Source organism: Lonchura striata, chromosome 3 (genome assembly GCF_046129695.1).
Source record: "Lonchura striata isolate bLonStr1 chromosome 3, bLonStr1.mat, whole genome shotgun sequence".
NCBI lineage: Eukaryota > Metazoa > Chordata > Aves > Passeriformes > Estrildidae > Lonchura > Lonchura striata.
The window spans coordinates 74,804,205-74,829,707 of NC_134605.1; the positions used below are offsets into that span (position 1 = coordinate 74,804,205).

At 33.9% G+C, this 25,503-nt stretch overlaps 1 protein-coding gene across 12 annotated transcripts in view; it reads right to left on the reverse strand.

Moving 5' to 3' along the window:
- Positions 1–25,503, reverse strand: part of LOC144246068 (uncharacterized) — a 195,488-nt gene that overhangs the window by 110,169 nt on the left and 59,816 nt on the right. For 7 of the 12 annotated variants that reach the window (XR_013339741.1, XR_013339740.1, XR_013339738.1 and 4 more), the window contains one exon: positions 16,922–17,012. Coding sequence is in view for 3 of the 12 variants with exons in the window: in XM_077782292.1 (XP_077638418.1) it covers positions 16,922–16,997 (76 nt within the window). In the remaining 9 variants the exon portion in view is untranslated. The remainder of the gene's footprint in view (positions 1–16,921; positions 17,013–25,503) is intronic. The other 5 variants (XR_013339737.1, XR_013339736.1, XM_077782292.1 and 2 more) reach the window with 1 other exon arrangement.

Sequence of the window (25,503 nt, forward strand, 5' to 3'; positions counted from 1 at the left end):
TTTCCCAAATATACTAGAGTTTTTTGGGGTTTTTTTTGTTTGTTTTGTTTGTTTTTCTGCAGATTCAAAAATATCTGGCAAATGAGCAGTAATTTTGCAAGGGTTGATAACATTTTCAGTTTTAGGTAGACTACATGAATTAGGCAAGAAATGCGAAGAATATATAGCAAGCGACAACATACCAAAATAAGAGAACTTTAGAAGACCTGCTTATCATAGATGATCCCATACCCTTGTTTTCTCCTCCCAGGACAAAGTGTATTTCACCTGAAACCTAGCAGAAGGCCCAAAATCAAAGCACAGTACTGCATCAAGGCCTCTGACTTTAGAACCCCAATTCCTACAGTTACAGATTTCACTCAAAAATCTAGTTGCACTCACGAACCGTTCAGAAGTTGTCCAAACTCCAGAGGTTTTATCAGCAGTTAGATAAAAATGGTTATTACTGAATATCTCATTGTTACCATGTGTTTTTGATGATGCTCAAATGTTTCAGCAAACCATTTCTTTGTCAGCTCTTGAGAAAATAGCCAGCTGTAAGACAATTTCATAAAGATAACCTCTGAATAGACTGGAATGAAATCCCTTCATGAGATCTAGGAATCTAGGTTAGCAGCATCTAGGTTATACAGGAAATCACCCACAATATCTGCCCTATGATGCCTAAAATCTCACTGTGTTTTCATTGGGGGAAGGGGTTTAATTCCTCTTTTTTTTTTTCCCTTGTATTTGGTTTAATCTGACTCAGACTTTAGGAATTTTGTAACTGTTTGCCTTACATTTTGCTATTACAATACTTGTCACTTAAAATTTCAAAATTCTTGCAATTTCCACTTCTATTCATACTTTTTGCCACAGACTATATGTCACAAAATTCTACTAGATGCTTCTGTTTATGATCCATTCTCAAAATTAATACTACATTTTTGAAAGCCACTACATCATGATCAAGTTACATTTGCTCTTGGTTTAATGACATATTGTTCAGGATAACTACAATACTAAAGATACATGAAACTTTAAAAATAAAAAAAAAATGGAAGCATGCAGTTTTACATGCAAAAATCAAATTAATTCCACTGTGATTTTTTTTTTTTAATAAGAACAGTTATTAAAGTTATGCTCATTCTCATTGAGGAGTAACACAAGAAATCACAGGGATACTCATAACTGTGAGACTAACAATCTGAATAAAAATTTTGTGCACAGTTATCACAAACACAAAGTTGTTACAAACAGTCCTCTCTCTTTCACCTTTCTTCCACTGTATCCTTGCCCTGAAAGAGACATCAACTCAAATAAAAATCCATAAAGAGAATATAGACCTGGAGTCACTCAAGTACACTTTACTCAAGAGTTGGATGTAAGCCAGCTCCAGTCTGGAAGCAACCTAAGCACGTTCATACAGTGTTGCATGCAGATTTATAAGCCCTGCCTCTCAAAGTTGATGTTCCCCATGATGTTCCCTAGAGGCTTTGCTACTGTTATTTATTTTATTTGGAATGCACTCAGATGCAATGGTGATGAGCTGCAGTACAGAACCCTGTGAGAGAGAGTGACAGAGTGTGAGACAGAGATGAGAATGAGAATAAAGGCATTTTTATTACATTCATCTCAGTTTGAAATTCCTAATCCTGAAATTCTCTGAACAATGGTCTTAAACTACAGTCAGCAATTCAAGAGGAACAGATTCCTCACATGAGCCTCTTGGTGTGTGGTGCCAAAAGGTCAAAAATATTGAATACGATTTAAATGTGTAAGTGGAGACTCTGAAGAGAAACCACACATCCTGAAATGGTGTGAGAAATGACCACAAGCCCTTTTAACACTAGTTTCTGTCACAAAGCAAATCTTCTCTAACACCACTCTCTTGAATATACTTCTCTATTCCACTAGTTAAAAGTGTAAGGGAGGAAACTGCCTTCTCTTACAGCCTGAATATTCTCTGTTATGCTCTCAAGAGACCTTAACATATCCAACTTTGGGCACCTAATTTCCGTCCCTTAATTTGGGATGTTGCAAAATTGAGAAATAAATGATAATATTATATATATATTTTATTGTAGTAAATGCTTTCTTAATCTATTCCCTTCACACACATATATAAAGAATATACTCCACACTTATATTCTGTTTCTCTATGTGCATAAAATTGCCACAAATAAAATGAGACTCACCAATTATTCTTTGTATCAGATACAAAAAAAAGTTTTAAAGCATTTTATGGAGTGATAAAATAGAAACAAATTTTATAATTTATGGTTCACAGGATGCAACGATTGACATTATATAGAAATTTAATCAGTCTTGCAGAGCTCACAGACATATCACAGTAGGAGGTTCTTTTGACATTTCATGGAGAACTAGGCAAGAAGAGGTACAATGTGTGCATATTTCAGTATGTTATGTGTTTTCTTAAGCTTTTATTCTTTCAGGAGTCACTGTCATTTTGAAGGAATCATTCCTTTAAAGAGTTCTAAATACATGAAAGACAAACTTCAAGATTTGTTTTGAGCAAAACAGAGTTAGAAATACTTGCAGAGGTAGCCAGTTCCTCCCTGATACAGACTTTGGATAACAGAGACACTTCTTTAACACCTTTTCTATACCTCTTGAAATCTGTCAGGTGTACAGCACCTGGCTGTAGTCACATAATCAGGCTATAACCCTAATGTCATGTAGAGTTATGACTGGGAACATTTTGCAGCAAAGTCTATCAAGGGTACAGGATAAAAAAGTCAGCTCAAAGCCTTACTCACCCACAGCTACCTAATTTCTACATTCCAAGCAACAAAGAACAGAGCCTGAAGAAGGGGCTGCAAAACTTATTTTCATGCTAAATAATACTCTTATTAGCAGTATGCTGGTTTCTATAATGAACACAGAGTGCCATAATTTTACTTCATCAAGAAGTACTCCATTATTGTTAACTGAAACAACTTTGCCTCTGAAACAATTTTATATCAGAGTGTCATAATTACATTTATAGCTATTTAGTAAACCTACTTACACACTATTATGAAATAAGTGCTTGCTGGACAAAACATCTGAAGCCTCAGATACTTTATCATAAACTAGTGATTATGACTGTTTTTCAGAAATTCTCATTAGGAATGTAGGCAGCTGCCTAAACCTTTTCATAATGTTCTCATATATTATTAAATATTTTGCTGCTATTATCAAACTAATAAGGTAATCTTTCTCATTCTCCACCATTTTTTCTCAGACCCCAAAGATGTGGGTTAACAATGACCCACAGTATTCACTTTTTTAATGGAATCAAATTCTATGTTCACAAAGCTACGTTAGGAAACAAAGATAAATATAAAACACTAGAAATAGCTCAGAAATATATTTCTGGCCAGATAAGTTGCCTGACACTTTGCTATAATATTAGGTGATGATCTTTTTTGAGATGATGAAGTAGTAGCAAGAATCACAGCCAAAAATGACTTTGAGTAGAGCTGCGTGAAACTTTTTCTAAGTTTTTTCCCAGTGAAAATATGCAGCATTTATTTGTTTTACTTAAAATTAAAACTGTGTTTTCTTAAATTGCATGTAGAAAATGTATCAACCAAGTAAAGAGCCCAGTTACAGTAAGCTAATGATTAAAGGCTGAAGGTGGGCTACAACTGCCTCATGACTGGCTGGACAAGTTTTCATTCCTATCTGCTCTGTTCTCAGAGACATCATGAGCCACAGATAAAGCCATGAATATTACAATAAACCCACAATATTACAATAAACCTAAATCCAAAAACAGTTATGTGGAAAAATTCTGTGTTAAGTAATAGCAAAGACAGAGTTACTCCAGAGATTTCAAAAGTAAAGCTATAGATGAATTCTTATATTCATGGATTAGATAACTTAGTCCTTTTATATCTTGCCAAGTACTGTAAGCTTATTTGGAAATAGACAATCAAAACAAAATAAAACTCCAACATGGTCACCATTTTTTTGGTTCAATATAATTAAAAATTTGGCAACAAACAACCTATTTAAAAAGCATGTAAACCATTCATCCTCTTCAAAGTACTAAAACCAATAATGGCTAATTTTAAGCTAACCTGTTTCAGGATAAGATACCAACTAATTTCAAAAGTTTTGGGGGCCTATAGAAGTCCACCTCTGGCTTCTGTAAACACTTTTTTAATATACCATTGTTAGACCTGGGGAGTTGCAATTTGTGTTTACATGTCAGCATTCATCAACAAAGCACAAAACTTCATCTGGAGAAATAGAGCATGAAATCACTTTCTCACCCTGCTTCTGTGCATCATACCTAACAACACTGAAACTTAAAAATAACCCACACCAATATTTAAGTGGTGTAAAAATAAGTTGTCAGATATTTTCTCAACTCAATATCAAGTCCAGAAGTACACACACTTCTGTTAACAGCTAGAAATCTTCATTGCAACTGCTACATTACCTTTAACTTCTATTTTTTGTAATTAAAAACAAAAACTAAAAGAATCTCTAAAAATTAGCATGTTTAAACTCTACACACCTGTGAGAGCATAGGATCAAATAGAGACAAATTTCAGCTGTCTCAGGATGAATGGCAAGTCAGAATTAGTGAATTAGTGCTGAATTAGAGAGAAACACTGTTGACCACTGAAGACTTAAATTGGAGAACAAATACTATGTAGCTGCTGAGAAAAGAGGGCTAATGAAAACTAACAGTCCTAAAAAATTCCTTGGGAGGTTTATGTAGGTTTCCAGAAGAAGAACACACTCTTTCTCCAACTTTAACATCAGAAGGGCTTCATCAATCCAGCCATCTTTCACTTCATTTAGAACCTCATTTATGATGTGACACAGCATAAGTGAACAAAATTTTAAATGTGCTGTATATATGTATTTTGGTTTAGGAAGAGAATTATTCATAAGGTTTTTGGTTTAAGACATTAGATATATAATTACAATAAAAAAAATAAAAGTAATGTTTTGTACCAACTTGCTTAAGGCGTTGAAGGACTATTTCAGGTTTTTTATTTGCCAACATCCTGCAACTCATAGTTCTCAATTTGCTGATCTGGTAAGATGCAGGTGTGCCAAGAGAAAGCCTATCTTAGTTTACTCCTTTATGTGAACATCACAATGTATAGAAAATCACACTTCAATATTTTCTTGCTTCTCCTTCTTATTCGGGACTTCCAATCAACTACATCTGGTTTAGGGGAAAAAAACACTAAAATCCCACAATTATCAAAAAACACACAAAAAAGCCCCAGAAACAACAAAATGTAACCACTGAAAAAACCTAACTATTCAAAGAAAAGAAATCTAGGACACTTAAAAGAGATCTAGGGTCTACTTACTATAGAAGCCACTTAAAGGCTTTCACAATTCTGGAAGATCTTTCATGCAAGCAAAGAAAAGGTCTCAAATGAAGGCTTCTATCACCCTATTAAAAGGTGACTTCAAAGTATAAATTTAAATTAAAGTTTCTTAATTTGTTGATGCTTATTCAGGCTTTTTTTGCTAGCACAGTTGGAAAGAAAGATTTATCAGTCAAACAGCTCTGTTCTTGTCTTCTGCTTTCTGTTCAAGTATCCTCTGTCAGTCTTCGTCCTATAATCCTTTGCTTCTTCTGATACTCCCTCTATATTTTTTCTAATTATTGATGGAAAAAAAAGTAGAAAATAGGTTTTAATCATTACTCTGTGTTTCCTTAAAGGAAGAGGGAAACTATTGTCAAAAAGGGATAGAGAATGGACACTGGGTTAGCTGAAAATTCTGGTTACCTTCTCCAGAGATGGAGCCATAATTGCTACTGCTTCTTGCCTGAAAGGTATGAAATTGTGGATCTTCCCTGATGCCTCTTGCATCCTTAAACAGACTGGTTTAGTCACCAAGGTTCTCAGGCTGGACCCATCCTGAACATTTAATTCATGTTTAAAGAGGGAAGCTCTCACACAATTGTAAACACAGCTAACATTTTTGTGAGGATTTTCAAGTTAAAGTGTTCACACATTGCTTCAAATCTCTAATGTAACTTGGAACCTGTAAATTTTGAAGGAGATGAAAAGATAAACATAGGAGGAGTTAATAATACAAAATTCAAGCTCTTTGCATTGGATCATTAAGCACAATTAGTTGCAGCACCCTTGTTACAAGGCAATAAGAGTAAGCACTTCAAATGTAATAAAAGGCAGTACATCACTGATAACCAATCTATATTCAGCTTACTACCACCTGTAAATGCAGGCAATATGTTTCTTTTAAAGAGGCTTGGAAAGTGGTTCCCAGGATACCTTTAGGGAACATGTACTTTTTTGAATTAATTAATCACTGCATGTCATCACTGCTCCACTCCACTGCATATGAAATAGCACTTCTCTGGCACTTGAAAATCTTAGTCAGAAGGAGGTTCAAGTAAAACAGTTTAAGATAAATATAACTTCAGTGCAAGAAAGATTAGCAGGAGTTAATTCCAAATGTAAGTGGGGAAAATATCACTGCAGCTTTTATATTGCAGATGAGTTTCCTGCATTATTTGCATTATTTTCATGCATATCAGCTTAGAAGATGTTACTTTTTATTTATTTTTTTTTTTCTTCTAGTACTATATTGAGCGAATGTTCTTTCAGGGAGGTAATCTTGGCAGACACATATTGCAGGAATAAAAGCTTTTTAAGTTTTCTACCAACGTACATTGGCCCTAAGATCCTGGCCAATAGAGTGTTTTATAGTGAAGAAAGACAACATTTTTCCAAATAGGGGTCTTTTTGTGTCATATGTACAAATAGAGGTAGGATACCAAAGCATGAATTTTCACTAGTGACCCTAAGGCAGAATGTGAACTAAGGTCTCCAGAGGGGAAAGGCTAATGCACTAAGATACTGCACCACCAAGTCCCCTTCACTTTCCAATTATCACAGAACCTCTCCTACTGCTGTGACATTCTCCTTGCCACACAGGTCAAAAAGTGAGTTACTGTCAAAAGTGATTAATCTATCAGCTGGCTCAGGAATTCCATAAAATAAAATGAGTGGTGCTTGTCCCAGGTATGGTTGCAATACTACAGATTTACTTTCAGGCTTTCTACATCTGAAATCATAGTCATTTTCTCGTTCATATAATATCATGTCATATCAGATTTAGAGACATTTTGTAAGAGGGAAAAACCTCCATGGTATCTCTTTCATAATTATTTTCAGGTTTATAGGTCCTAGAAACCAAAGACCTCTGCTGAAATCCCTTTATTGCTAATGCATAAGAGGAAGTATGAGAGGTCTGTTTCTAAATATGTAGCCATATTATAAATGTGATCCAAATGTATTTTTGGATATTTTTCTAGCACACTTTTTAGTTATGAAAAAGTTAGCTACGTATGAACTCAGAAAAGCAACATATACTTAAAACTCAAAAGTCATGACTCAATGTCATGATAAGTTTTTTTCCTCCCTAACTTTCCTCTATCCTGCAGATCATAAAAACAAGTTTCAAGTGACCCTCTTCAATGATTCATAAGACTAGCTTACTTGTACAAAAATCCCCTACATACATGCCCTGATTAAAATCATATTTTCACACTTAACAGATTTACCCTAATGTTAAAAAGTCATTTTCCCAAATACTCTTTCAATTATATGAGATTTCTCTTCCTTGGAGGATTTAATAATTTAGTACTATAGATTAAACTTTGTACTATGTACTTACGTGGTTTCACGTGGTTTCAACCTGTGAACCCTTTTTGCTTCCTTTTTAAGCTTATTGGCTTTATTTTGCCTGAAAGTGTCACACAAGCTTACTAAATACACTAAATATTTATGAAGCTCTTGGCCTCAACGGTATGAATCAGTGAGTACAAAATTAGGTGTTTAACAGATTAACCCAAGTCTCAATTTTATACAAATTTTATAGTTGCAGTTATTTTGGTGCCTAAAGACTCTCCTTTATCCTAAACTTACAGTCACCTTCCAGCCCCACTTCAGTGAAAAAAACAAATGAACCACCAAACAAACAAAACCCCAGCCACAGCACAAAACTTACACAGTTTAATTTTAATACTTTAATACAGTTGTTCATTCTGACTGTTCTATAAATAAGGTCTGTAAGTCAGGATCTTGCACTAAAAATTTGTCTCCAACTTCAAGAAAATTCCACACAGAGCTCTGCCAGCAACATTGATCCTACTGCAGTGGTACCAGTGCTGTGTCATCACTGCCCTGCCAATCCTTTGCATTTGCTTCCTGCAGACATAGTGCGTATATAATAACTGTTAGAAAAATACTCATTTGCTTTTTTTACCTGAATACAGCTTCAAAATAAATACTGTAAATTTGCTGGGTATTGATCAAGCAGACATTTTAGAATTTTACCTTTATATCTCTTCTTCAGATATCAACTAATGAACTGTAGCTAAAAGAAAACACCCAGCAGAATCACAGAACCATTGAATAGCCTGGGTTTGAAAGGACTCTAAAGATCATGCAATTGCAACCCCTATGCCATGGACAGGGACACCTTCCACTGATGTTATGTAATGTTGATACATCAATCTTTAAATTCCAGAATCTTTAATTACAGAAATTTTAATTTTATATATTATATGCTGTTTACAACCAAGATTTCACTGCAAAACTGATTCACAACAGAAAGAAAAGGAATCATTTTTTTGACTAAAATAACACAGCAAAGACCTCAGGTACAATTTCCTTAAAAATCCATCACATTTTGCTTTAAAATATCTAATGCTAATGTTTTGGTCTGAAAAATATGTTGTAATTAGCTAGAACTACATAGTAAAATAACTTCTTAAAGAAGTTCCAAAAGCTACTTTTTTTTTTAATCAGCTGAAATATGTAGATAATATGTTGTTTTGATTGCCTATAATATTTAGCCTTCATCAGCTGCACAGAGATTTGCTGTGATTTAAAATACCTAGAATTTCAGCTAACAACATGGAGTTTCTTTGGAAGAAGGAAAACATTTTAAAATAGCAATTACCACCATAATTGCAAACAGCTGAAAGTTTTTGAATTCTTGATAGTCTGATTCTAGGCTTGATTTGCAACATCGTTCTTGATTGCATTCCTCTGTTTATCTTCTGTTGACATTCAGGACTTGTGGGGTTTTTGTTTGCTTGTCCTGTTGGGTTTGTTGCTGTGTGGTTTGGTTTTTTTTGTTTGGTTTGGTTTTTGTATTACCAAAGAAGATCTCATCCAAAAACTGGAGAAAGAGTAAATGAAGAGAATAAGGAAAGATGAAGGTAAAGAATTATAGGTCCTTCACATTAATATTCTATCTTTATTTAAAATACTTGTAGAATGTATTCCAAGGGTTCTTCTAAGCAGATTTTTTTAAGTTACCAAATTTTTTTAGTGGGAATTAAAATATCAATAACTACCCTAATAGATTCCTTTTAACTGCTATTCTTTATTTCATTTAACTTCACAAGTGAAACAAAACAAAACTAGATCACCAGCTCCAGCTTCCTCCTCTCTGCTTCTAATCCAAAGGAAGGCAGCTCTTCCTCAGGCTGAATAGCCATAGTCTTAAATGCATACTGCATGTCCATAACTCTCCCTTGATCTAGTTTTTAGAAAATCTAATTGCTTGGTACCATCAATTGCATTGATAAGAAGCATAGTAGTTACCATTAGCAGAAGGAGATCTGTGAAAGGTTTCATGGTATTTTGAAAGGACTTTGGTATCACTAATAGTATGCAGCTTGGAAAGCCCTTTCATATTTGACAGTGCTTTATGCATTCATATTGTTACTTCTCAGAGAGGGTAACCACTTATGGAGTAGTGTGTGCCAATTTAGCAAGAACAACTGACTATTTCCAGTGTTCAAAATACTGATTACAAAATAATATCAATATATCAATATACATCTAGAGTATGCACTATATTTAACAATATTTTAGTATGTAATAACCATGAAGAGACTGAGGGAAAGCACAGAATGATTTAGGATATGTTCGAGACAAAGATGAAAGTAATTTGGGATGCACAGTCTGATGAGTTATCTTTATTACTGGTTAAATTCTAAAAAATTCCTTTCACTCTCCTTTTTAGACTATTACTTAAGCACATTCACCTTTTTTTTATATTTGCCCTTCAGACATTGTTTGATTGTTCGATGGAATAAGACAAAAATGGCATCTTTCAGAAAAGAAAAGTTAAAGATATTGATATTGAAGTTTCAGTGCCAATATCTTAAATATTTTCCTTATTCTTTTGTAAAGTTTCATGTAAGTGGAATTCAAAAGCTGAAGAAACTTTTTTAATTGCCTCACATTTAGATTTGTAGCTTGCATGTGCCAGACTGAAAATCAGTTCTTTGTTTACCCTTACCAGCAAGGATAGGAATTTACAGTTTTTTAAGTCTGAATTGGTAAATTTGAACACAGTTTTGCTCTTCATAACATTTTGTAACTGATTTTAGTATTCATCCAAAAAACCACTAATAAAAACAAAAAGACAGAGAATATCTCACCTGTTTTGGAAGTCAGGCCATTATAAGACAGGTATGGTAATTATTATCTTCATTGTTATGAAATTTAGTGAGCATATGGCAATTTACATTTACTTAATTACAAGTAGACTTAATTGGTAAGTTTACTAATATTTGCTCTCATTTACTAATATTTGCTCTTCTTAAAAAAAAAAAACAACACAGTAAGGGTTAGAATTAGAGTACAATAGAATACATTCTTTGATAGGAGAAAACATATTTTAAAAATCCAAGTAAAGGGTACTTGTTACTATTATGAATATTTTTAAAAATTCAAAGAAGCAGCCTAAAAGGCTTAAGTGGTTTACCAGCTAGTAGTGGACATTTTTATTCGCATATTTTCTAAACTGTTGCCTTTAAATGTCTGAAAATAGGTATTTTAACACTGGACTGCTGTAAAATGCCCAGAACACAGGTCCTTAGTGGAGTGTATGGTCCCTCACAAATTTATATTTTAAGAAATAATACATAATTTACCAAAAGTTTTAAAAAAAAAAACCTCTTTAGATATGCCTAAATTCATTGGGATTTATATAAAAGAGTCAACCTTCCTATAAAAAGATTGATCATGCATTTGTACCAATTTTACCAGTTGCAAAATAATGAAACAGACATAATAGAGTACAGTTGAGGATCACTAAATTCTAAATGTTCTCATGATCAGATCAGTACTTGCCTTTTTTGGTGAAATAATAATGAAGTGATTTTTTTTCTGAAGAAACATTTCCAGAGAATCCCAAATAAGATTTTCTTATGCTTTACTCTTTCATAAAAGGTTTCTAAAGAATGCTGTTAAATCATACATGTTTTGCTTCTTTTAGTCTCCTATATCTATCTAGTTTTCAATATTTTCCTCTTTTGTTTTCATAATTCTATATAGGTTTATTTTAGTTTATATGAATATACAGTATCTAGTAAAATGGGATCCAGATGGTAATGAATTTTTCATACTAGATAATAAAAAATAATATAATAACACCAGTAGCACAACAGAGCCCTCAGTCTAAATTGTTAATTCCTCTTTTCCTTGAAAAAGGTGCTCATATCAACTTTAATGTTTAATGTGAGAGATACATTTTGTTAGTTAATGCCCTCTGTGGACAACTATATACAATTAATTCACCACCCAATTACAAAAGTGGGAAATTTTCCAGCTCCTTCACCTGCAGACCACACTAGTACCACAGTGCTCTTGGGTCTCTTAATGAAGATCTTGGTAACACCTTGCATGTGCATTAAAGTAACTGAAATCCTTTACTTTTAATAACACCCAATCTGCCTGTCAAATCAAATTATTGTCTCAGTGACGAGTCATAAAGACAGCTTGAACACACTGTGAGTCAGGAGTAATAATTGATCTCTTGAATATTTTTCCCATGCTATGAACCTGGTGCTTCAAATGAGCATATCCCAACTAGACTTTGGAAAGATCAGGCACTGCCACTTCAAAGCCTGGTGACTGCAATATAGTCATGTTATAAGAAAGACCAATGCATATCCACTCCCTCAGAATTCCTCACCAATACACTTTACTAATATGATTAAATTACATGCTTTGTGAGGCAAATGTGTAGGTGAATTTGAATTTAGGTTAGTAACAGTTTGGATGCAGTCACATACTTTCCTTCAAGTAGTCCACTTAAGAAATATTCACATTTTCTTTTGACCTTACAAAAAAACTTCCTTCTGTTTTCATGATGGAAACTGTCATTCAATTTTAAAACCTCTTTATAAACTATCACAAACATTCAAAAAAAGGAAATATCATGTCTAAACTTCTGAAAAAATATTAATCCCTATGCATTTTTCATATTTTCTTCCAGAAGTTGTTGTTTTTTCTTGAAATTCTTAAGTAGTTCATAATGTGATTTGTAATTTTCTTCTATAAATTGCATGTCTTCTCTGACATGAATGTGAAAGACATAGAAATTAGTATTTTTTATTACTGAGCTGTTCCTTTCCATCATAGAAGGAAAAAGAGACATTGTTGGCCAAAAGTCAACATTAGAAACTATTTAAATGAGACCCTTATAGGAAGGAAAAAGCTTGCTAGCAGATTTCTTATAAAAAGATCTTCCTAGGTAAATTATTTCTTTGCTTATCTTTTGCACAGAATAGTGTAGGTTCCAAACAGCCCCCCTGCATATTCATTCCTGTCCTTCCCAGGCCTAAATTGAGTCTAAAATAATTCTTGCTTTTCATAGATAAGAATAAGATCAATTTTAAAAATGCTATGAAATTAAAAGGATTTGATAGTGTAGCTACAATGAAGTTTGACTTTCTTTAGGCAGACTTAAAAAATCAAATTAGAAAATTAATTTTTCTACAGAAATAACAAAATGTTCACTCTCCTCTTTATATCCTCTAATGGGCACAGTAGAGCACTCACAAGTAAAGTAGCAAAGGTTGCTCTTATGATAAATAAAAAAGTAATATAAAGTGATAATTTATATCAACATGCATCTTTATAAAATATGAAGGAAAGAGTAAGATTTACAAATCAAGTGAGGCATCTGAAGTGGAGATCAAACACGGGTATGTAACATGAAGACATAAAAATATATACAGAAATACATAAGTTTTTATCTCTAATACTCCTAAATTGCCTAGGTTCCTTTTTCCATACACATCTAAAGCTACGCCAGAGCAACCAACATGAGTACTTGGTTGCCTAAACCTGACTTAAATTCCCAGATTAAAAAGTTCCATTCTTCACTGGAGCACACAGGTTCCCTTACCAGACATTTCACAAGGAGCCTGGCACCTGACCTGCTGTGAGAGATTCCCACTGAAGTTCACCATACATCAAACTTTAGTATGCAATGTGGAGACTCACGTGGGCTATGTGCTTTCACAGCTCCAGCTCCATGAATAAACTCTTACACACACATATTCCAAACAACCCTGAAAGCTTTCAGTACAGCAACTATGGGAGATTCTCTTTTAAGCAGCAAAATATGAGTTATAGTGTAGGCATTTCAGTCATCAGTACTAACCATTAATTTCAGATTAGTTTATTTTTGTGCTATTATCAACATATCCTATATTCATAGACAATAAAATAGCATTTAGGCTTAATGGGAACAGCATATTTACAGGATATGAATTAAGTATTGAGAAAAAAAATACTATTGCTGACAGAATTCCCCAACACTTACCATCACAAAAGGCACTATCAACATGCAAACAAGCTCAAACAATTCCACATTGCTAATATGGAACTAGTTTATCCCACAAATACACAGTGTCCCCTGCTGTGATGAAAGGAGATATGTCCCACACATTGAAGTTGTGCTGAACAAAGAAAGAGGTTTTAAGAAAAGACCCAATTTTTATAAAAAGACCAATCCTAACAACTCAAATGACTACCAAGAAAAGAAATAGAGACTTGATATTTAAATGTACCATCAATTTGATAATGAGAAAGAAAATGTATAAGAAGGAATCAGTGTCATATACTGAAAATTATATTGTTTGCTGGTGAAAGTAATCATCATAAGTCAAACAACCAAGATTTTCATAATTATATTCAGCCATTTCACAATACACAAATCTGCAACTTGTACAAGTGTGTAACCCTGCCATACAAACAGAAACTACTTCAGCTGCCTATTGAATTAAAGTCTCATGTAAACAATAAAATACACTGCTTAAGGAGATGTGTTGAAAGACCAGCTGATAGTGTACATCAAGCAAACATCGCAAAGAAATGGGGTAGACAGGAAAAAATAATTTCAAATTTCAAAATGTCATCCTATTGAAATAATCAGGAAAAATATTATAAACTATGAAAATTTCATATACATATAATCAGTAATTTGAAAACACTCCAAATATTTTTATATTGATTTGCAATTTTTAGTACAAATTAGAAAACTATTATGACCGGAGGGTGTTTTCAAAGCTACACTTAAAAAAAAAAAATTCACTTTTCAAACTTTCAATTATCTAATTGCAAAAATGTGAAGAATTCATTTTCAAACTAATTAGGGGACTTCTACCGTCGACTTATACTAATGCCACTTCTAATTTCAAAGCATGAATTATTTCTATTGAAAAATAATTTTGATGGAGAATTCCAAATCAAGTTCTACCATCAGCTCTTCTGAGGCTGAGAACAAATTTTAATTGTAAAGCTGAATGTGTTTACACAGCCTTTCCTTAAAAATTATTAATTTTCAGAGAATAAAAAAGAAAAATAATAAGCCATAAAATATTTTTCAGTTGAAAAAATACTTGTTCCATGGCACTGGTATTTTTTCTACTTCAATTTAGAAAAAAAAAATCAAAAAAAAGTTATATGTACTACCTCTGCAGAAATTCTAGTCTGCTAATTTGTGCAAAGTAAGCCAATTGAAAGTATCCAGCTCAAACTTTTCAATTTATTTATGTCTGACTTTTTCTTTTTTACTTTTTTTCTTCCTATTCTCTGCAGCATTGCAGGTCTTTAGAAAAAAACAGTCTTCAGAAAAAGGTGGAGAATATGCTCATTATTAAATACATTCATTATTACATATTGTGATATCTTTCAAGCATGAGAAACGAAATAGAAATGTTACCTCAAGCTAGCCTTGAGAATATATTAATCTAATTAACTAATTGATGGTAACTCTCCACACAGCTGTTCAAGAAGTTCAAGTAGTTAGAAGAGCATGACACATCAAAAACAACAGCAGCCTCCTTTCTTATCTTGCTGTCCTGGAGTTTGTGTTACTATTATACATTTCCAGGATTGCACAGCTTTGCAAGTTCTGACAGTCATAGCTGATTCTCAATTTTGCCTCAGCAAAACTATGGTACCCATGAGAAACCTTCTCCCCCAGTTCCCTACAAGGATCTGCTTCTTGCTCCCTGGTGACACCAGTGGTGGCCTCATTGCCTTGGTGTCTGATTGTTCAGGCAGCACTTGCTGCTCTAGCAGCTGCTCCTGTCTCTTCAGGGAAACCTTGGGAAGAGTATATTGATTCAACTAATTCATTTTAGGACAGCAAACGATTTTAATGGAGGAAAGATTTGTCATGATATGTATGCTCACTCTAACTGGGGAATGGATTAAGGCCCCACTATCAAAAAAGAGACTGCTTTCAAGAAAACCTTTTAAATGGCATAACCCAAATTCTCTGTTCAGAAAGTGTAGATGACAAGGCCCTCCCTTTGCATGAGCAATTATTTCATTGCACTATCACTAACATCTCTGTTTTCATATGATCAATAAAAGGACACATTTCCAGCTTTAGAATACAACGTATACTAATTGCAGGAAGACTAATCCAATAGCTTTCTTTTAATAAGATAACTGATGTGCTTGAGGAAATATCCACCTAGATTTCAGCAAGGTACTTCATGAAACAACACATATGAAAAGGTTAGTTCAAACTGAAAACAGTCAAGCAGTGAAATTGAAAGATAGATAAGGATTGGCTAAAGACAAAATGGCAATAAGTTGCTCTAAAACATAAAACATCAGGCTGAAAGACAATTACCAATTCACATGCAATTTTTGGCACAAGAGTTATTTATAAATTGGAAATGAAAAAATATTGAAAAGTAAATTAGTTTCTAAAAGGAAGTCCAAGAGAAGATTTCTATCAGAAAAAGCAAGAACTTCTAAGATGGAAGTTATTTTTTGCTAAATTTATGATGCTAATATGAGAAAATTGGAGATCAACGGTCCCTGTTCGTCTTGTGTTTCAAAGTTTGTCATTCCTTCTATTCTTTTACCAAAGTCTGTTCTTTAAACCATCAGTTTATCACCACATTCTGAATGTAGCCCATGCTTTCTTAAGACTTGTTTTCCCCTAAATTACCTGATTTGAATTCCTGCAATTAATAGTCTTAAAACTTATTACTATGAGCCACTGTAATATGGTCCCTCACTCTCAAAAGTCCATTTAAGCCATTTTCAGTGAAAAAGTAATAAAAGCATTCCTTCAGGATCTCTAGGTTTACTGTTGTGTCTTTTCTCCTCTCATTCTTATTATTACCTTTCTTGATTTTTCATAATTTCCTCCAGCTGTGCTGTTTTTTTCCTAATACTCATTTATATTTGTTAATATCCTTAGCAAATATGAGGAATGCCAAGCGTAATGATTCTTTTACATTACCTGCCAGATTCATAGTTCAACTTTGCTTTTTTAAAATATTAATACTGCAGATTTGGGAGAAACTAAATAAATCAGAAGTATATATAAGCCTTTCTCCTATGTCCTCAGCAACCTGATAAAAAAAAAAAGGTACTAAAAATGTAGTAGAGCACAAAATTAGGGGGTAAATATGCTGGTATTGTACTCCCCATTTGCATATTCTGGGTTTATCTGAAGTTCATCATGCCTATTTCTGGACTTACTGTATATGAGTAAGACATGCATAATCAACCCTTAAACCAAATTTCTTTCCTGCTCCGTGGGCAGGTGTTCAGCATGTGAACTAAAAATTAAAAAATATCCTTACCTTTTAGGTGAATCTGTGATAAGGCTTCTCTCTGCTGGAAATTGCTCTCATAGACATCATGCTCAAGCCTTACAGGCTAAGAGACCAGTACCTAATAAAAAATTCAAAGTCACTGCACGTAATAGGTAATGAAGTGCTGGTTCTAGGCAGCAGCACAGGAACTTCGGGTGTTTGCTTAATATTCACTAAGCATATTCCGAAATAGTCCATGCACATTTTCAAAAATTTCTTTCACATAATGCCTCACTTTTTTTCAATCCTTTAAAAGACATTTGTTCAATAATATCCACTAAGTAGCTGGGCCTGGGGAAAAGGTATCATTTGCACAGAAGTATTAGAAAGACATTTAGTAGAAAATGACGTATCTTTGAATGCAGCATTCCAGAATACTGTAAGGCAAAGTGAATTAATGTTTGCATTACTTATATTTCATTTGCAAAACAGAATTAGAATTATTAATTTAAGAATATTTAATGCCTAACTAGTGCAGAAAGGCACATGAAGAAATTAACACGCAATGATCATATACATACATTAAAAAATTGAGTGTAGTTAGTAAGTTTCTGAAATAGAAAAATAACACACAAATAAAATATAAGATATCTTTGGTTTTACCTTTTTTTTTTTTTTACATTTCTAGTCACTTACTTTTCACTATGTTTTGCCACATAGATATTATATACTGTAAACTTGTAATGGATAGGTAAGTACAGAAAAATTAAAATACAGGTGAAGAAAGAAATTATATCATAGGAAAACTATAGTATGGCAGAAATTGAGCTGTACTGAGATTCCCATCTCTCAAAAACAATAAAATCTAAATGTATGGCTCAAAATTTTAAAGATCTTTAAAATGGTCATTCACTTCTATGAAAATATACATTATAGTTAGTTTACCAAAAGGTGTTTTCATAAAAAATAGCTCCCTGAAAAAATTATTTCAAAATATTGAAAAAAAAATCTAGGTGAGTAGGCTGAATGTGTCATTCTAACTCCATGAGAGCAGTCTCTTCTTTAGTAAGAAACCCTCTAGCACTGGTAAGTCTACTTTGCAGTCTGTGAGCAGCGTGGCTGGACATAGCCCTAAAATATCTTTAGGACAATGTATAATACACACCTCCTTTCTTCTTAACCCATACTAAAATATATGTAGACTTTGGTGTAATTTTGTTCCCCTTACACAAAATTTGGAGATCCAGGAACTGTTCCCTCCCACAACACAATGAACCTTCTCATTGCTGTCTTAAGTTCTTGTATAAGAAATTTTAAGGAAATACACAGATATGCATGTGTGTCTTTGTGAATGTGTCTGAGTGAACCTCAAAGGGGAGAAAACCTCATAGCAAAGGAAGAAAAAATTAGAATTTATTTTGCTTAACAATATTTGGGCAACAGAAGGGCTGATCTTAAATGCTTGGATTGCTTTCCAATGTCCAGTATTATTCTTCACTTTTTCTCAAGGGAGAATGAAAGAATTCCCTATTTTTCTTGAGAGATAGAACATTGAAAGACAGGTAATGACCACTCTGATGCATTCTGATCATAATACCTACTCTGAAATCTTAATATGTAAGCTAAGCAATAATTTCAGGGATGTGGATCTTGAAAAATGGTTATACTCCCCCTTCTTACTAGGACATCTTTCAGTGTTAAGATAAACCTGATGTTCATACAGGTAAGACTCATACAAAGAGAAATGCCATAGGAGAGAAAAACAGGAGAAAATGCAACATATCCATCAACAAGCAAACATGGGCCAGGCACAAGAAATATACCCAAGCCAGTTCAAATACAGGTAGAGCACTATTGTAAGTCTATTTTTGCATGCCCGTTTAAATTCTGTAAGCCTCCATAAATGCAGTTATCATTACCATTGTTGCCTTATCATTCTCAGTGATTGCTCTCTTTCAGTCAAGTACAAAGGCAGGCTGAATATAAATGTTTTGTCATAAAACTGCTATTCAAACAATAAAAAGGGTTATAATAGTACTAAAAAAATCACCCCCAGGGCTGCAGCACAGACTGGTAGTATGCATATTCAGGCAGCACAAAGCAGTTCTAGTCACATACTTCTACCCATAGGAACCCTTCCACTGAATCTGTACTTAATATCAGTGTGCTCCCAGAAACGATCCAGATATTACCAGGTAGTCAAGATACACAGAACGTTTTGGAATGTCATTCAATTAGAGGAACTCAATTTATTAGTACTGTGAATTTGTGTTGAATTCAGCAAATAACAACAAATTTAGTCAAAGTCTTTAATTTTTAAGAAGAAAAATGCTTCAATTATGTTTTGGGCCTTTATTCAAACTGTTTTTGTTAGTCCCAGATCTAGCCATGTAGTGCCACCCAGGGGCCAACTGCAACATGCTTCAACACTGCCATCTTGCCAAATAGCCTCAAAAAAGCATTATGCAATACACCCTAGACTGTCTTCTGCACAGGCATAAGTATTCTTTCTAAAATGTCTTAGATGTTATAATATTTTCTCCCCCTTTCTTTTTGTAGCATAGAGACAAGAGTGGTAGGGTCAGGTCAGGCAAGGAAGGGTGAAAGAATATGTAACAATCCAGGGACCACCAAAACAGAGTAATTACTCCCATAGAGTGACCGGATGGATATCTGATCAAGGAAAATAAAAAAATAAATAACAAATAAAAAAAAGGAAAAAAAAATTAAAAAGGAAAAAAAAGAAAAAAAACCCACAGGTAGAATTTAAAGCAAAAGGTTTATCAGGACCAAAAGCCCACTGCCCTGGGTAAATGTGCTTCCTTGCAACAATAAAGACAAATAAAGTACTAAAAAAGGATAAAGCAGGAGATTACAGACCTAGCTGTGGTTTGATAAATGGCACTCTACTCCTCTCTGCTTATTGTGTACTTCATACCTCGCTCTTGAATATGGAAGAGAATTTTATTAAAGATTTAGCCACGGTGGTGGTGGTGACTGGCTCACAGTAATTTTCCTACAAAGTAGTTTAATCTATCACAGGGCAGACAGTGCACCTTCTTACCATGTATCATATCTGTCTATTGAGTAAGTGCTATCCAAATCCAATTTCTTTTCATTTTTGGAACCTGTGATGCATATTCAAGATACATTTTCTTTTTGTCTGTGGCCTAAATTAGGTGCTTTATAAAGAAAAAATAAAAAAGAGAAAAAAAAGTGACGTAATAAAAAAGACTGGACATTTTCTTTTTTCTTTTTTTTCTGAGATTCACTTCAGCGCTAATGATGCAAAACAGTGGGCATGTATGGTTGGCTATCACTGCACTCATGACACTGTCAGTGCACAGCCCCACCTCCAAATCCTGGCCCCAGCTCTTACAGGTGAAACTTATAAAATCCCAGCAATAAAGCCCTAACTTGCTATGATATTTCAAAGTTCATTTGCTATATTTAATTAAAATAATTATCAAAATTGTTGTGCTTTTTTTTTATTGAGCAATATGAGGCTGGAAAAGTTGTTGGTTTAGGCAATAAAAAATGGAGTCTAAGCATTTAGAAATTAAGACTTTTTTTTCCCACAACCAAAAGATAAAGCTTCTAAGAGATTCTCCATTTTAATTGTAAATGGCTCTGTAGGATTCACTGAGAATCTAAGAAATTAAGTACTTCTGATAATTTCTCAGTTCTGACAAGTATTTCCTCCCAGTCTGTGGCTTTTGGTTTGGGGACTGGGGGATTTTTCCATTTTCATACTTCTGTGTGTCTGCTGAGCGTGTTTGTCAAACTGAGAAAGAAATTAAAGAGATCTAATCCAAAACTGTTACATCTAAACACATTTATTTTGGAAGCTACTGTTAGTATAGAATATAGTAGTTCTCCAGATCTGAGCATGAAGCACATCCAAGCATAAAGGACACAGGTAATTCAACACTTCAGGGGCAACTAAAGGTGACAGAGCTGGTCCTTTGTGATTTGTATCCTCTGTGTATTACTGTCTGATTAATTCCCTTTGTTAAACCACTTCATAAGATCAGTGTATGTATCTCAATGTAATAATCAGAACATTTAATCTAATAATATGTTTGAATTTATGCCTGCTACAACATGGGTAATTACCAGATGTTAAATTTACTGTGTTAAGAGACAATAAACATATGACTGGATTTTTCCTAGAGTAGCTTCCAAAGGGCAGTCCTGAAAATGTGAGTCTTAGCCCAGAATTAGCTTCAAATCTATTCCAGCTTTGGTCCCATGGAAGAACCTTTACAAGTTGTATCAACAAGAATCTTTCTTTCAACTTGATCTTCAACATCTCTGACATATGCAACAGGCTGAAACAGATATCTCTAACATGTTTTTTTGCATGATACCCATGATACCATATTTTTCCCTTGGACTTTCTGCTTCTAATCTCTGTCTTCTTATCACTGTATTTTTCTTTCATAATTTGAGCAGCAATATACTAGTGCCTATAAAAATAGTCCCATTCAGGTCTGAGACTTCAACAACAGCAAAGAGTACAAAGAATGGTGTCAATGTACTCCATATTACTGATTTTCATTAGCCTCTATAAAAAAGTGTGCATGACTAAAAATTTCAGTCCATATTTCACCCTAGACAAGGCTACTGAAAAAGCAAGTTAGGTTATTGTACTCTGAGTTTGTGGAGATCTTACTACTTCCCAGCAATTGTTTCCAAAGTCTCTCCTAATCAGGTCCCTACCTCTACAGGGACCAGACTTGAAGTCAGAGATTAATTTAAAGAATTGCCAAAATTTTAATTTTATCATGGGATTTCTTCCCAGATTCCATTATTTTTTTGTTGTTGTTTATTGAACAATACACATTTAGCATACACTTTGAATGAAAAAGCACATCTCTTCTCTATTATTTCAGTTTTTCCTGTAGTGTTAATGTTACAGAATCTCATTACTGCTTTTGCTCAGACATAAATCACTCTATGTCCTGCTTCTTCCAAGCTAACAATTAGTCATCTTTGACTGCATTTTCAACGACTGATTCTGTGAAAGGTGTTCTCTGAGGTAGCACTCAGGCAGTGATGTCCTGAGAGAGCCTGAAAATATTGAAATTTAAAAGTTTAAAATCTATGCAGTTCCATTCATGCAATTTCTTCTTCTTTTTTTCTAAAAAAGAAGACATTTTCTGGACTTTTAATCTTTATGAGTTACAATTGTGGTGCTTCCCCTGCAAATGCTGCTCTGCCTAAAGTATTTTATACAGCACTGCAGACCCTCTACTGTACCCACAGCATCAAGGTACTGCCTATACTCTTAAAAGCATCTTCCTGGTCAGACTTAGGAAAATAAAATTTAAAGATTAAAAATATGGATTAGTCAGCAACTTTCCAAAGTCTTCTGTCCAAGGTCCCAGACCTCTTAGGGTCCCAGAGAAAGCACTCAATTAGCTCCCCGCATGTGCAATATTTAAGCTTGTCTTTAAATAACTCCCAAACACTTTTAGACTTACATCTTTGCTTAGAAAATGGTTAGAAAAAGCATGTGGTTTATATTTATATGGAATTGAATACTCTTTGAATTTCTCTAATATAACTAGTTTTCTTAGCTGATTTAAGTGAGAACAACTGAAAACATCGTGACTGTCATCCTATCAAAAAAAGTAACACCACCACTTAACATCTTTATTCTAAGATATCTATTTTTTGCAGTTGCTTACTGAAAGTGCTGTTTAAGCCTTATTCTGGTGTCCTACATATCTTCAGAGAATTTGTAATGAGTGGAGTTTTAACAAATCTCCTTTTCCATCAAGGATATTTTCTCAATGTGGTATTTTCTGTCATTTTACATGTGGAATTACATTTTCTTGAGGATCTATGAGTTCAACAGAGGCCTGTGTTTTTGTTATCCTAGATTCAGTCATTCTCAACTATACATTACTAGGTACTATACACTAATGAAGTACATTGTGTTGTAGAGCCTTTACAGCTACAGTTTCACACAGACAAGGACAAAACATGTGGACAATAGCATAGGGAAGACTACTAAAAAAAAGACATTACACAATAACTGTCAGTAAGGATGCTGTCCAGATTGGCAATTATACAGGAAAATGTGAGCAAAACTAGACTTAAATCTGTGCTTACATTAAATGTCACAGCAATAAGGAAGGATGCTCGGCTTCTATGCTGGAAGGAGAGACCTAATCCAAGCATGTCAGTAGCTTGGGGAAGAGGATACTGGACATTTGATGAAGACACTTTGAACACAGAAAGCAACAAAAGTAAAATAAGAACTAAATAAATTAGATCCTGAATTTCACATTACATTGGACCATGTATTTACAAAAATGAAAAAATAAACCAAGGAGATCATAAGTCTTGGAGTATCTCAGAAACTACAGAAGTTTTGAAACTACAAAGCTGCAGAAGTTTTGAAAAATCTGTCACTTTGGATATAAGAAAAATGTGATTGGACATGAAAGATCTATCAGCCTAGATATACAGAGAAATAACTTGCTGTAAGAACACAATTACAGGAAGTCAGAAACAAGTCAGAAACACTGTTAGAAAGCATGAAGGGGAAAAAATGGCAAGATATCTCTTAGAACTAGATATGCTTTTATTCACCATCCCACTCAGAATTTTACATTCATAGAAGCTTTGGACAATATCTGACCAGAAAGAAAAAAAAAAAAAAACAAAAAACAGTTAAGTAGAAAAATCAGACATCAATAATACACTAAAGAAAAGTCTTATTGTACTTTAGATCAGCATGTAAACTGAATGATCAGAAAAACTGATTTGGCTACACTGCCACAGCATGATGTTCCATATTGAGTCAGAAACATATTTAACATGCACTTGCTTTGTTGTCAAATGCCTTCTTTGATAAATTATATTAGATTCATTGACATTCCTGAGACAAATTAAAACTATATTTTCCATTTCATAGAGAGCTTGGGCTTTTCCTGAGACACATGTATAACTTTAGAATTTTAAATTGTGGCTACTCCACACCCACACACCTCTGGCTCATTATACCTTCACTGGTTTGAGAAAAACCCTTGCTTCAGCCAGGTTGTGGACTAATCCCTAAGGCCAGATCATTAATTGGCAAAAGCAGAAGTACTCTCCTAGAACATTACTTCAGGCTTGCCTCCATATTTTAGCACACAGACCATATATATCTAAGAATATGGTTTTGCATGCCTTGAGATGACAAAAAACACCTCAAGCATTTACCTATTCACTTAGTTTACCACTTAAAGATTTTGAAACCTAGGCTTCTTTTGTGAGTTTTTCAGTATAGAGTATTTAGAACATGTCTTTCCTCTCTGTTACAAACCACTAGGTGGATTTTGTTCCTGACTCAATTAGGACAGTACATACTCCTCTCACTTCAGTAAATGGGTCTAAAGAATAAGCTGCATTACTTCTTACTGGACAGAGAACAATATGAATTATAAGAATTCCAGTAAGAAAGTCAGATTCAGATGAAGGAATTGAAGAAATCTCAATATTACACATCAGAAATCAAATATTACACAAATTTCTTATTTTAATACAGTCTAAAATTAACTATTAAACATTAGTTCAAAATTCAGATGAAACTTTGAAAGATTCAATTGTACTGAAATATGTACATATGGATGTCATTTTAATATAGAGCCAGGTTTTTGTCATGGCACACATCTGTAATACATTCATTACTGATGCATTACAACCTCAAACAAGATAAAACTGATTTGACTATTTCATAAAGTATTTACAGGCAATAGACCAAACTCTGTAGTTCTCCCAGATTAAAGCAGCTTGCTTGAAATCTAGGTAGCAGCATAGACATGGACACTAATGGTCAGAAACTGACCAAGGAGAATTTTTCTTATAGGTAAAAATTATCTTTTTAAGGACTTAAAATAATAGGAATACATGCTGTTAAATTTTTAATGATTTTTCTACGTAAGGCAAAAATATTCTGTCAGAGATCTAACTTTGCTGAAAAGATCAATGGATATGGCTGATATATCTGGATAACTGGCTTCACACCCTTCTTTCCCTCCTCAGCTACCACTGTCAAGATTTATATCCTTTCAAGTCCATAGCAAGCACTTGCTTCTTTAGCCCCCTCTGGAGTATTTGGTTCTTAGAGTGGACCAGCAACACCAAGATAAGCAAGACATTCACGTGTGACAGCAGAGCTGAGAGTGCTGCCTTGGGCTGGGGAGGGTCCAAGGTGCTTTCCAAGCTGGGTACCTCAAACTTTCAGTGAATGTTTGGAGTGCTTAGTAACCAAAGGTTCAACATAATGAAAGAAATGAAAACTAGTCATTAAACAACACACAGGGTCTTCACACCAAGATGATGCTCAAATATTATGTATAATATACATACTCGGTGCCTTTATGTTCAGCAGACATATTGGATTCCTCACAATTTGAGTAAGAACTTGGAAGAAATTTTAAAACACAAATATGTTGATGTTTCTTACTCTTATAAGATTTTTTCTGAGAATTTTTTACATGCTTTTTTTCCCCTAAAAAGAGAACATCACCCATTTTTACAAGTAGGATCAGTTATTGTTATATATGGTATATAACAAGTAAACAAAAACATGCAAAAAAAACTTTATTCTTGTTGAAAAATTAATAAAATCT